Here is a 16,506-nt window from a genome sequence, read left to right as displayed (position 1 = left end):
TATTCACCACAGGTATCCGAACAATTGATCTAGTCTGCCTGAGAAACAAAAATAATTTGTTCTCCTTCTCCTTTGTAAGTAGTTCTACCCCACAAGGGTTAATTTTAAAACAGCCTTCATCATCCCTGTGGGCTAATACAGAGATATAAACCATAGTATCAGTGAAAGTGAAGCCAATTTATAAACTGTTGACAGTCACGTATGGAGGAATGGAGGAATTCTTTTCTATTATCTATCCATTTTCTTCCTTTCTCCTCCTCCTTCCAAATTCTCTGTCTACCTACCTTTTATTTTCTCCTTTTATTTCTCATTCCTCCCTTTTCTCTCTGTGGTCATTCCTTGGATCAAGCACATTACTTTCAAAGTCTGTGCTGACCGTAGTCTCACACCTCTGTTCTGAACCATAATCAGATAACTACACATGCCCTGACCAGCATATTCCAAAGGTTAACTCTTTATATTTATGCAAGTTTGGGTATTCTCCCTTATATTTTACACTTTTCTAAGAAAGAAGGATGCAAACATAGAATCAATCAATCAATACAAAGCAAAGCTGCTGTGGCTATAGTCATTTGCTCATGTGGCCTCCCCAAAACCCACTCCTGACACTTCTAAGGAAAATCTGAAAGGCACCCTTGATTATTTATATTACCTTAAATTACTAATATAAATAATTCAGAATTCCGAATAGTATGTCTGAATAAAAAGAGCTGTATTAAACGAGTACTATAGGTCACTTTGAAATATTCGGTTCTCTGACCAAATATACAATTACAAATCTAAAACAACTCCTAACTGCTCTAGGTGCATTAAGAATAATCTTTTCAATACTACATAGATTTTTGTTTCATTATGGAGCAAATGAAAAGCAGCTATAATAAAACTAAATAAAAGTACTTAAGAGTATTAGACTAGGGTCAACTATCCAGATGCATTAAAAATGCAAAGGAATATAAATACCACTCTTACATGGGTAAGGATTCCTTTATTTTGCTATCCAAAATTTCTTTGTACATTGCAGCTGACATCACCTCTTCCATTGGACACATGATGCCATATTCCTCACAGCCATTCTCTTGAACCAAGGGGTCAGTTTTATGTGGATCAAACATTATATTATTTGGTGTAACTAGCAGCACACCACTGACTGTGCCCTAAAATATAAAAAGAAAATAATGTTTAATCTTCAAAGTTTTAATTTTCAAAAAGTATTCCAGCTATGTTTTTTACTAATATTCTTCTGGTCTTAGGCCATATACTACATATTCAAACACTAAGACATTCTCATGGAAACATTTTTAATAAAACCCAAATTTTCCCAGTAAATTCTCTTTAGGAGAGCCAAAATACGAAGAATATTATATTTACCCTCAAACAATCAGGTATTAAAATTTGCAGCCTCGGTAAAATACTGAGTTATATCAGCAAGGTAACTTCAGTAATGTAAGAAGGGATTGCAAGGTCCTGCAAAGCATGAGCCATGTTTTACATTAATTTGCATACTGCTTCCTGTAGTGTTCCCTCCTACAGGTACTAAATGTAGTTTCATGTACACAAACCAGGTTTGTAATAAATAATGTTGACAATTCAATCCATTATAAAGGAAAATAACATAATCTCTTTAAAAAAAATTAAAAATAATCTGTTTCACTTGGCTCTGCTACTACCCAGCTATGTGAATTGAGCAAGCAAAGCCTCTAGGCCCCCGTTTTTAATCTATAAAATTAGATTAGGTGATCTCTAAGGTAACACAGTAATCATTTTTAATTTAATCATGAAAAAAACATAAAAGTTTAAATAGATTTACACAAATAGTGATACAAATATGCAGAGGCTATCCCTCTCATTTTACAAATGAGCAAACTAAAGTCCATAGGAAGCTGATCCCACGAATATTAAAAACTCCAGGCAATCTGTGCTTTTAACTATAATTCCTCCACATTCAAGTAACAAACTATATAATCACTCCAACTCAAGTGCCAAGTAGTCCTTAACTCACTTTTTGACTTCCATTCCACTATATTCTGTAAGTGTAACAATGAAAAGCCAGACCAAAGTTTGAAAATAAACCAAATAGTAACTTCAGAGTTGTCTTGTGTTTTTTCTGAAGCTATTAAGGAAAAGAAAAACTTAAATCCTGTTTGATTTGGTATCACACCCTCCTTCCAAGTCCACATTCAACTTCGTGAATTTACCTGGTTTAACTTTAAGAACATGAAACTTAATTTATGACAGACACTACCTATAAAAATAATCAAGTAAAAAAAGAAAAGAAAATCCTACTGAAATGGTCACCCAATCACAATTGGAAAAAAAGCTATCACAGATGTTTAAGATAATAAAACATGTTTATCTTTTACAGTAACTGCATGCAATATCGGAGAGAAAAATATATGTGTGCATGCATTTTGGTGGAAAAAGGGAATCAATTTGAAATTCAGAATAGCATTTCTTTCAGTTAGGCAGACCATGAACCACCTAAATAAGGAGTAACTTCAATATAAACCATAGCATAATCATCTTTTGATCAATATTTTAAATAGATTCAAATACAGCAGTTTGTATTCCTGGAGCACATGCCAACTCAAGCCAATGAGCAATGGTAAAGTATGTTGTAGGAACATTTACATTGCCAGGGATAACCCCCCCAAAAAATCAAGATTATATACAATGTAAAAAAATCCTTATTGTATATTCCACATATTCAAGAATATAGAAGAAACACTGTGCATGGTTAAGTAGAGTTCATGAAGATATAAGAAACCCAGTTTGAACTTACAGAGCTGAAAAATACAGCAGATTAGACATGGCAGAAAAACATCAGTGAAGACAAAGATGTAACAATTAGTAATTGTCCAAACGAAAAGAAAGGGGGGAAAAAAACAACAAAAAAACCCCACAAAGTACCTAGGAGACACATATCAAGCAGTCCAAAATATGGATAATTAGAGTTCCCAAAGAAGATGGAAGAGAAAAAGAAATTTCAAGAAATATGGCCAAAAAGTTTACAAATTTGATGAAAACTATACACCCACAGATCCAAGAAAGTAAATGAACCTCAAGTAAGAGGGAAAAAAAAACAGAAAGAAAAATACACCAAAGTATATCATACTTGTAATCAAATTACTCAAAAAGAGTGATAAAGAGAGCATTTTAAATGAACCAAAGAAAAAAATATATTTTGTACAGAGCACTAAATAAAAAAAAAAGATGACGTGTCTTCAGAAACAATGAAAGCCAGAAAACAGTGAAGTTCTGAAAGAAACATCTTTAAAATTCTGAAGGAAAAGGAAGCCCTGTCAACCTACAATTCTATGCTCAATGAAAAGATCTGTCAAATAAAAGAAAATGCCAACGGTATAGGATAGCAAATAAGATTATGAAAATATGCTCAATATCATAAGTCATTAGGGAAATGCCAATTAAAACAATGAGTTACTACTAAAGACCAATTAGCATGGCTAAAATCTACAGCTGACAATAACGAATGCTGGTGACAATGTGGAGCAACAGCAACTCTCACTGACTGCCTGTAGGAATGCAAAATTGACACAGCCACTGTGGAAGACAGTTTGTCAGTTTCTTACACAAAGCTAGACATAGTCTTACCATGCCATCCAGATCTAGCTGCTGCACTCCTTAGGATTTGCCCAAACGAGATAAAAACTTACGTTTACACAAAGACCTGTACACGAATGTTCACAGCAGTTGTATTCTTACATGCCCAAACTTGGAAGCAACCCAGATGCCCTTCAGTTGGTGAATGCATACACTATGGTTCATCTACAGTGAATTATTACTCAGAAATAAAAAGAAATGAGCTGTCAAGCCATGAAAGACGTGGAGGACTCTTAAATGAGTATTGCTACGTGAAGGAAGCCAATTTGAAATCATACAATCATACCGAAGGATTCTAACTGTATGACACACTGAAAAAAAGCAAAATATCGAGACAGTGAAAAAATCAGTAGTTTCCAGGGGTTCAGCAGGAGGAACGGATGAAGAGGCAGAGCACAGAGGATTTTTAGGGCAGTGAAACTATTCGCTATGATACTATAATGGTAGATACATGTCATTATACATTTGTCAAAGCTCACAGAATGTACAATATAAAGAGTGAATTCTAACGTAAGGTATGGAAATCCATTTTAAATATAAAGACAGGCCAAAAGTAAAACGATGAAAAAGATAAACCATGTTAACAATGATCAAAAAGAATCTGAAGTGACTATCAGTATCCATCAAAGTAGATTTCATCCCAAAGAATATTACCGCGAATAGAGGGTTTTTCATAATGAAACAAGTCAATTCATCAAGACAATGTAAGAATCTTAAACATTTTTATACCTAATGGCAGAGTCTCAAAATACACAAAACAAAAACAGAAATGAAAGAAGAAATAGACAAATACACAATTATAGTGAGATTTCAACATCCTTCTGTCAATAATTGATAGAACAAATAGAAAATCAGTAGGGATACAGAAGAACAACACTATCCCTCAACTTGAATTAACTGACACTTACAGAATAGTCCTCCCACAGCAGCAGAATACACATCATTTTCAAGTGCACATGTAACATGTATCAAGATATACCACATTCTGGACCACAAGTCTTAAATTAAGCCTTCAAAAAGTAGCACGTTCTCCAATCACATGGAATAACATTAGAAATCAGTAACAAAAGATACTTAGAAAAATCCCCAAATATTTAGAAAACTAAAACACTCCTAAATAGTCCATGGGTCAAAGAATAAAGAGAAAGTATCATGAGTTAAAATAAAAATACAATATATCAAGATTGTGGATGCAGTTAAAACAATATGTAGGGGGAAATTTATAGCACTAAAACACCTGTATTCCAAATACTCATAAATTATGAGTTATGAGTATGAAGTAGTCATAATTCTGACTTTAAGTTGGAATCATGTTACAGTTACTTTCTAAGTAATACCTGGAGTTTATATTCTAACTCTGTATTACTTGACTATATTCCCTTTGCAGACTAGAAATGCTTTGCTTAGTACAGCAAGGTGTTGTACATAAAACAGATTCAAATTGGGTTTGAATTTGGGGCATGATAAAGTAACCTTGGATTTATTAACCTTGTCTGATAGTTTTGTTTTTTTTCTTTTCCTGTAAAGAGGGAATAGGACCACCCATTGCACAGGATTTTTTGAATTGATGAAATAATTAAAACACCAAAAACAGTTTCTGGCATATATTAGATTCGTGCAAAAGTAACTGCGGTTTAAAAGGTTAAAAATGATTGCAAAAACCGCAATTACTTTTGCATCAACCTAATAGTAGTTACTCAATGAATAGCAGTTATCTTCCTATTTGTGTGTTATACTAAATTTGCAAGAGTTAGAACTCCAAAGAGTGCCCAGAAGTGCTTTTTGAAATAGTCTACCAACAGCAAATTAACTGTACTTTATTGTATTATAGTGAATTTATTTATCTCCTATTGCTTTTAACAATTTCCAACAGATCACCAGATTGTTAGTTATAAGCAAAATACAGGCTAACCCAAACTAGTAATTCCACCAATATTTAAAAAAAATATTCGAGCATGTGCTGATGTTGGTGACTCAAAATGTAAATGCAAAACTGTCGTATTTCAGTAATAAAAAAAGCATGATTAGAAAGTTTTTCTAAGGTAATATTACCTTGTCACTGGTAATATATTTGCAATTAATTTTTAGAAATTTCTCAGTAAATGCTTCTTCCTCCTCAGAAGTTGAAGATACAATTCGTGCAGGTCGAATACCAGTAAAAGTAGACGAGGGAGTTGCTTCTTTTAGGTGGACTACTTCAGGGTTCTTTAAAAAAATAAATAATGGCACTTTAGAAAACTAAATAAAAATAAGCACATTATTAAAGCCAAATGAGTAGCTTGCCTTAATAAGTGTTCCTCCTTCTCATCACATGCTGGAGGTAAGCCCAAAATATCTTATGTAAAAAATATAGGTAAGAATAGCACTGTTTTCACATTCAGTAAAGATCTTTAACATAACTTAACACTTATATTCTCAATTATTATTTTTTTAATAGGGGATATATATATGACTCATATGTCATATTTGGAAAATGTTGAAAACTACATTTCTTGTATCCCAAACACCACACATACACATACGCACACATACACACACATGCAGACACACATTGAGTTGCTCCTTAAGTAAATCACTGGTCCTAATAAGACCACTTAATATATCCCTCAGGTTTTGGGAGCAGAAAAAAAGTGGAGTTCTTATCTGTAATACCTAGGAATTTAGCAGAATCCATTCATTGGAAGAGCCTTTTAAAACCTCAAGAATTTATCAGCATCATTTTACAAAGTATTAATTAATTAGATCACAGGTTTTTAACTTTTTTGGTGTCATGGACCATTGTCTCAGTGAAGCCTTCACAAAATGTTTTTTTTGAACACTTAAAATATAGGTTTACAAAGAAAAAAAGTTACATTGAAACACATTAAAATATACAGTTTTTTAATTGGAGACGTATAGTAATATATGCTTCCTTATTAATACATTAAATTACAAGATCTACTGGTGATTCTGGTAATTATAATTTTCAAGTAGATGACTATAAAACAACATTTTGTGACATCCACAACAACGCTAAAGTGACCTGAAAATATCTGTGAATTCTACTGGGGACAAAGTCACAAGCATGCCTGGTGCTACTCTCTAGTTTGCTGCTTGTAGTGTTAATTGAAAAAAGAAAGTTAGATTTCACTTAGAATGTTTTATATCAAAATTCACAGACCCTTTAGAACTTATAGTTCCCCCCCTCCAAAGTTCAATATTCTGTACAATGTAGGAAGACTAGGCAGATGTTAATCTTTGTTTTAAACACCTCCACAGAGGCATTTCATACATTATGAGTAACTGCACAATGCCTTGTAGAATAGGTTTCATAATAATAAGGTTCTTCAGACTTTTGAGCTAAAAGTAGCCACTTTGTTACTAATGCGTAATAGCTGTGATTTGGTCTTTTGAAATAATAAGCAAGCCTGCCTTCTCTTCAATCTCATAGCCTTTGAGATACTGAAAAGAGCTATCAAATTTTAACATAACATTTTCTACTCTAATAAATTTAATTCCTTAAACCTATACAAAGACAGGATTTTTACACTTACTTTCTAAACTTCACATACTCCTCCCTAAAATGTATGGCTGAACACCTAGCACATGGGCAGACATTAAACACATATTTTTGGAAAGAAGAACAGACCACTGCAGAATACTGTAAAACAACTATATTTAATATACTATGATTTATATTTTTTAAAAACCTAAAATAGAATTATGTTTTAACAGTTGAAAAACAATGTTTAATCATTAATATCTATTAACGAAGTTCCCAATCTTTTTATTTTATGATGCAAATCATAATAATTTTACATTCATCCTGTTGTCTCTGGTAGTTACTATATCTAAGAGTTTTGTATCATATATAAATTCATTTAGCACAGATAATTAAATAAGAGATACTAACAATATTAATGAATATTTATGAATATTTATTATATTTAAGTGTATTATATGGACCACTTCATTTAATTTTAAAATTACTCATATTAAGTATATATACTATTACCTCAATTTTTAAGGCAACTTATGCTTAGCCAATTTCTCTAACTCGCCCAGTGAGTAAGATGAAGCTGAGATGCAAAACCATGTTGCCAACACACGAACTAGTAAGCTTGACTACACACCTTCCCTTTCAAGTACTCTTTTGAATAATTTATACACATTTATTTCTGTGAAGGGGAAAAAAAAAAAAAAACCAATGCAGAGCCATAGAAAGGCCTCCCCGAAAGTAGGCACAAAGCTATCAAGAAATTGTGTTTATGACTGTTCAGTTACCACCAAATCAAGCTGACAGCATTACCTACTATGTAACCATACGATTCATCAAACGCCTTCCTTAAATGAATATATACCTCGGTGAACAACATGATCTCTGAGGTTCCCTCAAAGTCTCAAACTATATATACAACTCAGTATCTATAGGAATCCCAATTTGTCAATATAATCCTGTTAGAAAGAATATGTAGCTTAGCAAATGCTTGAAGTATAGCACAAAAGAGTACATTTCTTTTAAAAGAGAAGAAAGTTGTTCAGGGAAAGCCCCATCAGACCTCATTACAGCTTACATACCATGTTTCCCCGAAAATAAGACCTAGCTGGACAATCAGCTCTAATGCGTCTTTTGGAGCAAAAATTAATATAAGACCCGGTCATATTTTACTGTAATATAAGACTAGGTCTTTAGCATCACATCACCATCACCATCACCATCACATCACAATTTTTCTTCCAAAAGACTCATTAGAACTGATTGTCAGGCTAGGTCTTATTTTTGGGGAAACATGGTACATGTACATTAAATCAAGTATCAGTATCTCCAGGTGGCTGGTTTTGACTGCTGTTTATAGATTCTGATTCTTAATGCTGTGATTTCGAAGCTCATTTGAATGCTTTCTGAAGCGTCTTTGTGCAATTTTATTTTAGCTACTAGGGATAAAAAGGTCCCTTAAAAATACAGAAGTATAGACATCTACTTATCAAGCCTCAATTATTGCCCCAAATGTTCAAGTGTGCAAAAGCAAAGCATCACCAGGACAAGTGATCCAAAAAGGTTGACTTATGGTCCTCTTTTATTGTACAATATAATTAAATATTATACAATATGATTTGTGTAGTATTATTATAAGTCATTACCATAAACTAATAACAACTCCAAACTCTCCATTTCCCATTTTGCCTTGGCTTTATTGAGGTTTTGCCCCTGTGTGACTGAAAATATGCAGAAATGTTATCTGGTAATACATACAGGTAAGACATACGAAGTTTGAGGAAGATAAGCATACAGGCCAATAAATATTAACATTTATATTTATTTCATACAACGTATGTATCGCATATTTTAAACGAAAATATTTACTTTTAAAGTAAATGTTATGCTGCTGCATTCAATGCCATAGATAAGATGGGTGCCAACTACCACCTGTAAATTATTATGTTTAACCACCTCTATCAGAATTCATTTACATTATACTTCTTAAGACCAAGAATTTGAGGCTCTTCAAACCAACACACAGAATAAAATAAGACACAAATAAAAAATAAAGACATGAGAGTGAAGAAAAAATAAAATGCAATTGCACTCGTAAATGTTGTATTAGGGGCTTTGGATCTGGCTGAGCTTTTTAGCAACCAGGTTAAAAAGCAAAGCAGGATCCATTTTTAAATCCTAATTGTGGAAATGATGCTCTCATTCAGAATCTAGGAAAACTCTCACCCAGTAATTTAACCATGTCTTATGTGTAATGTTACAAATACAGGGATTTCTTCTACATAAAGAATTGCTTTGCTAAAATTTATGTAAAGTCCCATTTTAAGTTCTATTTCTTTCACATACTAACCATAACATTTTGTTCTGAGAATATAAGATCAAGGTATGATTACAGATAGCACCATCATTTAAAAAGTATATTAAAAAATTTAATATACATATTAAAAAATAATAATTCCCTAATAAATAGTTGATATTTAAATTAAGTTTAAAAGCACCAAAGCTAAATTATATAAAATCTATGTATTATTTATATATGGTATTTTATACTTATTTAACTTTACTATATGTAATATATAAGCCTGTTTATTATAATAAAGCACTATAAGCCTATTTATTATAATAAAGCACACATATATTTATATATTAAAATTTAGGTTTAAAAGCATGAAAGTTAAAATTATAATTTATCTATTTATTATATAGAACAGATAAACTATATTTTACATATTATATATTTTAGTGATTTTAAACTTATTTTTAGTATTTTTAAACTTATTATACGTATAGAGAGAAAGGAAGAAAAAGGGGGAGAAGGGAAAGAGAGCGGGGAGTCATGTTTGTGACTAGTTTAAGGATGGCATACGTGAGAACAATTCTTAAAGAACATGCAATTATTTAACCTCTTCAAACTATATTGATATTTTTAACAAAATTTTTAAAATTTCTTACATGTCTGCTATTATTTGTAATTAATATCTGTTTTCAGGTAGACAGGCATACAACTTCAATATGTCAATGTATTATGTGATTATTATGATTAAAATAGAGGGAGGTTTATTTTACGAGATTTCACAAAAATTCTCAAGCTTCCCCTGACCTCTGTAGGAAATTAACCTCACTCTTCTATGTATCTTCTCATCGGGAAGTAAAAAAAATATTCATTGAATCTCTTTTTAAAAAAAAAAAAAAATTTCCTTGATGAGAGTTAGAAAACTTAATGCTCCCTTTTTCTTAGAAAATAAGGGAGGTTAAATTCTGTAATTGTCTTGTAATTTTTAACAGGCAATGTTATGGGTTGATTGTGTCACCCACGAAGACATACTGACGTCCTAATCCACGTACCTCATAATGTGACCTTATTTGAAAATAAGGTTTTTACAGATGAAATTCGTTAAGCTAAGGTCATAGAGGGGAGCAGGACAGACTCTTAATCCAATATAACCAGTCTCCTCATTTGAAAAGGAGGCCACTATATGAAGATACAGATCCACAGGGAGAAGACAGCCATACGCCTACACAGGCAGAAACGGGAGTAATCCGACAAGCCAAAGAACGCCAAGGATTGCTGGCGAACACCCCACTCGAAAAGAGGCAGGAAGGATTCTCCCCAACAAGGAGCACGGCACTGCCAACAGCTGTATTCCCAGCTTCTGGCCTCCAGAAACGGGACATAAACTTCTGGTTTAAACACAACGATTTTGTGACCCTTTGTTATGGCAGCTCTAGGAAACTAATACAGGGAACTAATAATTGTTTAAGTTGTATAAACAGAAGAAGAATAATATATTTAAAAGTCCAGAGAATCCTAACTATTGAAAGTAGAGGAGGAAAAGGGAAAGCAATGCTTTTTGCTCACCTTTTAATCATTTTAAACAATACTTCTGAATTATCTGCTGTACTTTCATTTTTTGTTTTGGTCAAGCAGAAACTTCCTATGTATTACTTCCAGATAGTTCTTTATTACAAACTTTCTAGTTTCTACGATTTATGGTATTTTAGTTTTAGATCGTAAGTCTCAGTCACAGAAAATCTGTACTGCTAGTCTTCACCATTTCATCCATCAGTTCAAAAAAGTGGTTAAGAACCTAACACAAACTAGACATAGATGCCGCCAGGGTTTAAATCCAGCTCTAACCACTCATTAACTATGTGACCTTGTGTAAATTATTCATTCTGCTCTCTATGCCTTAGTCCCCCCCATTAATAAGTGCCTAGTAAACACTTTTTAAGTACTATATAACTGTAGCAGTATAATCATAGCCAATGCTTTTCGTGCTCCTAAGCTCTATTGCTACTTTATATATTTTCTTCCTGTAAGACCGGCTAGGTTTTCCATAGGATCTCTTAAAAGTAATTTTTTTCAAAACTATATTTGCATACTACCGTGTATCCAATCCAATTGTTACAAGTTCTCTGATTTTCTTATAACCTTTCAGATTTATTAGAGTATATTAAAGACTGTTTTATATTAAAGAGATTATAACTATCTGAATATACTATCATTCAGTGAAGTATATTAATATAAACATAAATAAAAACTATTTAAATTATTTCATTTTTCACCTTTAAAACATTTTTCCTCTGAATTTCATCCTAATTATGTCACACGTAGTTTTAGCCTACAAGTGCATTAGCATAATGAGTAAATTTAAGGTGCAAAGAGGAAAAACCAAAGGAGGTAGACAAAGGTTCCTATTTATAAAAGGATGTTAGATTTAAAGATTATAAAAAGACAATGCAAAGTGGCAACTATTGCTACACTCACTTACAAGGATTAAATATTACTTGTTTTTTTGAGTCCAATTATTTATTGAGCAATAGTTTCTGAGGTATTAATTTCCAGCTATAAATTGGTAATTAAGAACATGGGCTCTGGACCCAGACCACCTGGACTAGAATCCTAACTTGGCTATTAGCTAATTGAGTGGCCTTAGACACACATTATTTATCCTTTCTCCCTTAGTTTCCTTATCTATAAAATAAATACCATATTGGTCAGGTACTGAAAGAAACAGATGGCATAACAAACTGAGTGATTTAAGAGTTTAATAATGCAACTATTTACAAAGGTATACAGTGTAAAATGAAAATCCAGGTGAACAACAGAGGCTTAATTATCACCTGTAGGCTTAAAGAGATAAGGGGAGAGAAAGATGCTTAAAGCTAGACACAGAGGGCTCTGTGGAAAGCCCTCTGTCTGAGAAGAGATGAGATGTTGAAGAATATTGTCACTTTGGGGTGACCTTGTAGGGAGGGAGCTAGGAGAATAAACATATACCCCCCCCCCCCTCCTATCCTCTTCCACCAATGCTCTCAAAAGACCAAAACCAACAGAAACACAAGGTCAAAGGAACCCAATGATGTAATCTACTTCCCAAAGGAGGAAACAAAAGGGTGAAGAATGGGTCTAGAGGGGATAACAAAGATAGCTAGGCCAAGTGCTTGTTTCTTAAGTTTGAGGTTAGGAATAAATGATAATGCTTTTAAAGTGCTTAGAGTTGTATAAGACACATAGTAAATTTTAGGTATTTTTTTATTTACTCTCACTTTGGTTCTATGTCCTTCTATGTTTCTTTGTCAGTATGTGTTTTACCCTGAAATTCTCAAAGATATTATTTTTATGTGAAAACAAATTATTCAAAAGGCTGGTGAGATCCTTTATGCTACCAAAGATAGGAACATAATATTATAGCCTCATAAGTAAGCCAAAACAAAGTTGAACATTGAAAGGAAACCTATCGGTGATTATTAAAAATATAAACAATTTCTGGGGAAACATATAATAATAATACTAATAAACATTAATTAATACAAACATGAATTATAGCTAATAAAAAATAAGATCCTTGCTTCTAAGGGACTTATAAATAGAATGGGAGACATAAACCCAATTATTACAATATTGAGATATAAGCATTTCTATATGTTATATAGGAATATTATCTAGAGATCTAGTAATGACTGTTTCGGTGTTTAAAAAAACAACTAAAGTTTATATTTGTTCACAAGAATTATTTCTAACTATTGCCCATAATCAGATAGCAGGTGATGGCTATCATCTGGGTAAAGAGAACTTCAAGAATCCTTACATTTCTTACCCTTTTTCTGGAACGATCTCAGGGAGAAACAATTTATTCATGACTAGTCATATTAGAGGATACTTTTGGGCCCACCTTCAATAGCAGGTTAAAAAGTCATTCATATGGCTTTATTATTCTCTCCCTCATTCACCAACATGACAAAAGTGAGGAAAAGAGCATTTTAAAGTAGGAGGAGGCCTGGTCTTGTTGCTCTCTTGAGCTTCAGCACTCTCTTCTCTTTGATCACATGTTTTCAATAAAGCCAGTTGGTAGGCAGATTTGGGGTAAAGCTGAGGGACAGAAAAGGGCCCCACAGATTCCAGTTAGACAAGAAGCTATAATCTAGACTTCTCAAAATTCTGCGTTAGGGTCTGAAACATAAGCTAAATTAACCTACGGCTACAAGGCTCTCCTTTGGAACTGCCCCTTCTGAGTACGTCTCTTTTGAAGTCACATGGGAAAACGGCAAGGCCATATTCAAGAAGGTATTGTTGCATCATTTGATGCAGCAACACCTATCATTAGAATCTCACTTTCATTTTCATCAAAGAGGTTAAGTGTAATATTTCCTTTTAAGTGTAATAATCCTTTCATGTGACTACATTCAATGTACAATGTATAGTCATATTTACACAAATAAGATATCCAACTAATAATCACTTGAAAAAGACACCACTTTCCCTCTCTCGCTCTCTCTCTGACACACACACACACACACACACACACACACACACACAGACACACAATTTCTTTTATAACTAGTGTGCCATTTGGTATACTAAATTTTCAGTGCAAATTGGGGCAGAAAAGAAAAAGATGTCTCCTAAAGTCAGCAGAGTGACATAGAAGGATCTCCCACAGGAGTCAAGCCATTTAATGGAGGAATAGTCTTTTACAGGTAAACATAATCATTAGGCCAATATGAAAATTGACAATTCTGATTAGCATTAATTTAGGCACAAAAATATAATTCTTTTCAGAAGAGATTTTATTCAAGATTATGAAATAAAGTTTGGTTTCTTGAAATTCGTTTTTAAAATGTAACTTATATAGAACATTCATTCCTTAAAAATGCTAAATTAATCCACTATTTATTACTTGAAGTTAATACTTAGAAGAAAGACTAAGATGACAAGTTATTTTTTAAAAGGCAATGTGTCAAACATGAACTCAAGAGTTCTAAGTACTATATAAATATTCACAAAACCTGAAATAAAAATCAAATTGAACATGGACTTACGATACTCTTATATTTGTTAGGTAAAACTTCTTCTGTAGTTAATTATATGGTATTTATAAGAGAGAGTTGCTGAATCTTTGGACCAACACCACCACCACTAATAAATCAATTTAAGTTATCTTGTTTAATAAGAATGTTTCACATTAGAAACTGGGATTTGCACAGTTAAGTAACAAAATAAAAAGGTAAAATTTTGTTCTAACAATAGTCTGAGTAGGATAAAACAGCATGATGAGATATAACCATGTGTGATCAAACAATAGGGTAAATGCTGCTGCCGAGTGCCATCCAACGGAAAGGAAGGGATCTTCAATAGGGGAAGAAGCGTGTTGAACCTTAGTAACAGTGTGTGACAACTTTCTACCTGTACGGTGCAATCAGTCGGGTGTGAGCTACAGTGGAGAAGAAGGTGTGTTTTAACGTAAATCATCTTACATCATGATAATAATCTGTGTCACACATCACTTCTGGTATGGCAATTTCTGTCAAATAAAAACATTACGGTGTGTCCTTATCCACTTTATTCACCAGATCTGGCACCATGCGACTTCTGGCTCTTCCCCAAAGTCAAAATGATTTGGGACATTGAGGCAGCTACAATAGCACAACTAGACACTCACGAAAGAGGACTTACAGAACTCCTTCAGAAAGTGGTATGATGGGATAAGTTGTGTTCAAAGTGAGGGGGAGTATTTTGAGGGGGATTAATGGCAATGTATCTTTTACTATAACCATTTTTTTATTTAAACATTCACCATATTGTTTGATCACACCTCGTACATACACAGTGAGATTTCTTCACAACTATCTTTGAAAAGTAGGGACACTTACAGTGTTCTTATCAAATTCAGCCTCAGATGATGTTGGTGACAGGGGACTTATGGGGCTCAGAGATGGAGAGCTCTCAACACTGGAGACATAATCAGGATCAGGAACATATAAAACCTGGAAGTAAACATTCACACAAACTGAACTATTAATAATCAGATGGTGCTTATATCAGCAAGTGCCATTAACAATGACCTTCAGCAATAAAAAGAAAAAGTAAAAATCTTCAGATTAAAAGAATATTTATTACCATAATATGTAAAAAACTATTTCAATTCAATTTAGAAAGGTTTGATAATATGTACTGTGAGGAATAGGATGGGGAAACAATAATTCTTATATAATGTGGGAGTTCTTAAAGGACAATTTGGCAATAGCTAGCAAAATTTAAAATGCAGATATCCTTTAATGCAGCAATGTTACTTTTAGGATTTTATAGATGTATTTGTGTATAAAGAAAACGAGATAGTATTAAAGTGTTCCCTACAGCAATGTTTACAATAGCAAAAGAGCAGAGACAGTCTAAAACTTATTGTGCCTAGATAAACTGAAATATATCAATACAGTGCAACACTACACATACGAAAAAGGCTGAACTTGAGCTGTGCTTATCTAAAACATTTTCCAAAATCAAAGTTAAACTTAAAGAAAAGGCTGAAATATTTCTGAAAGGGGACACAAATTGGTAACTGTGATTGCTTGTGGAAAATGAAACTAGAAGTCTGAGATAGGATAACTTACCTTTAAAGATGTCTGAATTTTTTATCGTGTACATGTACTGCTTTGAATATTTTAAAAAGCGCTTTAAAACTATATTTGAAAAGACAATTCACAATCATTTGCAATGTGTATTAAGAAAAATTCATATGGATGTAAATGACAGTTAATTTTCTCTTCTGGAGCAAATATGATTTGTTCAAAGCATGAATAAAAGTATTCTTAAATTTCCTATATCATTAGCTATGCTGCAATGAATACTTTCTGTCTTGCTACTTAATAGTTCTTTACAAGGCATTAAAAAAAAGATACCTGTCCAGTAACAACTGCTCGGGAGAATAACTTATTTAGTTGAACAAGTTCATTTGGCGTTGTATCAAATTTCAGGGCTATACTATTCAACGAATCCCTTGATTCAACCTGTTTAAAAGAAAAAAATAAATTATTTTAATCTATTCAAACAGAAAAACTGAACTATTAAGGTTTAATGATCATTACTATGTTTACGAACCAATCTTACATTTGATTAATAAGTAGCATTTCCA

General features: G+C 32.8%; 1 protein-coding gene across 5 annotated transcripts in view; it reads right to left on the bottom strand.

Annotated features, from left to right (window-relative positions):
• OXR1 (oxidation resistance 1) overlaps nt 1-16,506 on the bottom strand; it is a 452,988-nt gene that overhangs the window by 43,981 nt on the left and 392,501 nt on the right. For all 5 annotated transcript variants that reach the window (XM_033126004.1, XM_033126006.1, XM_033126009.1 and 2 more), the window contains 4 exons: nt 16,274-16,381; nt 15,248-15,361; nt 5,671-5,823; nt 970-1,154 (listed from right to left, as the gene is read on the bottom strand). In XM_033126004.1, the coding sequence (XP_032981895.1) occupies nt 970-1,154; nt 5,671-5,823; nt 15,248-15,361; nt 16,274-16,381 (560 nt within the window). The remainder of the gene's footprint in view (nt 1-969; nt 1,155-5,670; nt 5,824-15,247; nt 15,362-16,273; nt 16,382-16,506) is intronic.

This window comes from Rhinolophus ferrumequinum, chromosome 14 (genome assembly GCF_004115265.2).
Source record: "Rhinolophus ferrumequinum isolate MPI-CBG mRhiFer1 chromosome 14, mRhiFer1_v1.p, whole genome shotgun sequence".
NCBI classification, from domain to species: Eukaryota; Metazoa; Chordata; class Mammalia; order Chiroptera; family Rhinolophidae; genus Rhinolophus; species Rhinolophus ferrumequinum.
Note: the sequence above shows the minus strand (reverse complement) of the source record. Positions and strands in the feature narration are given on the sequence as shown.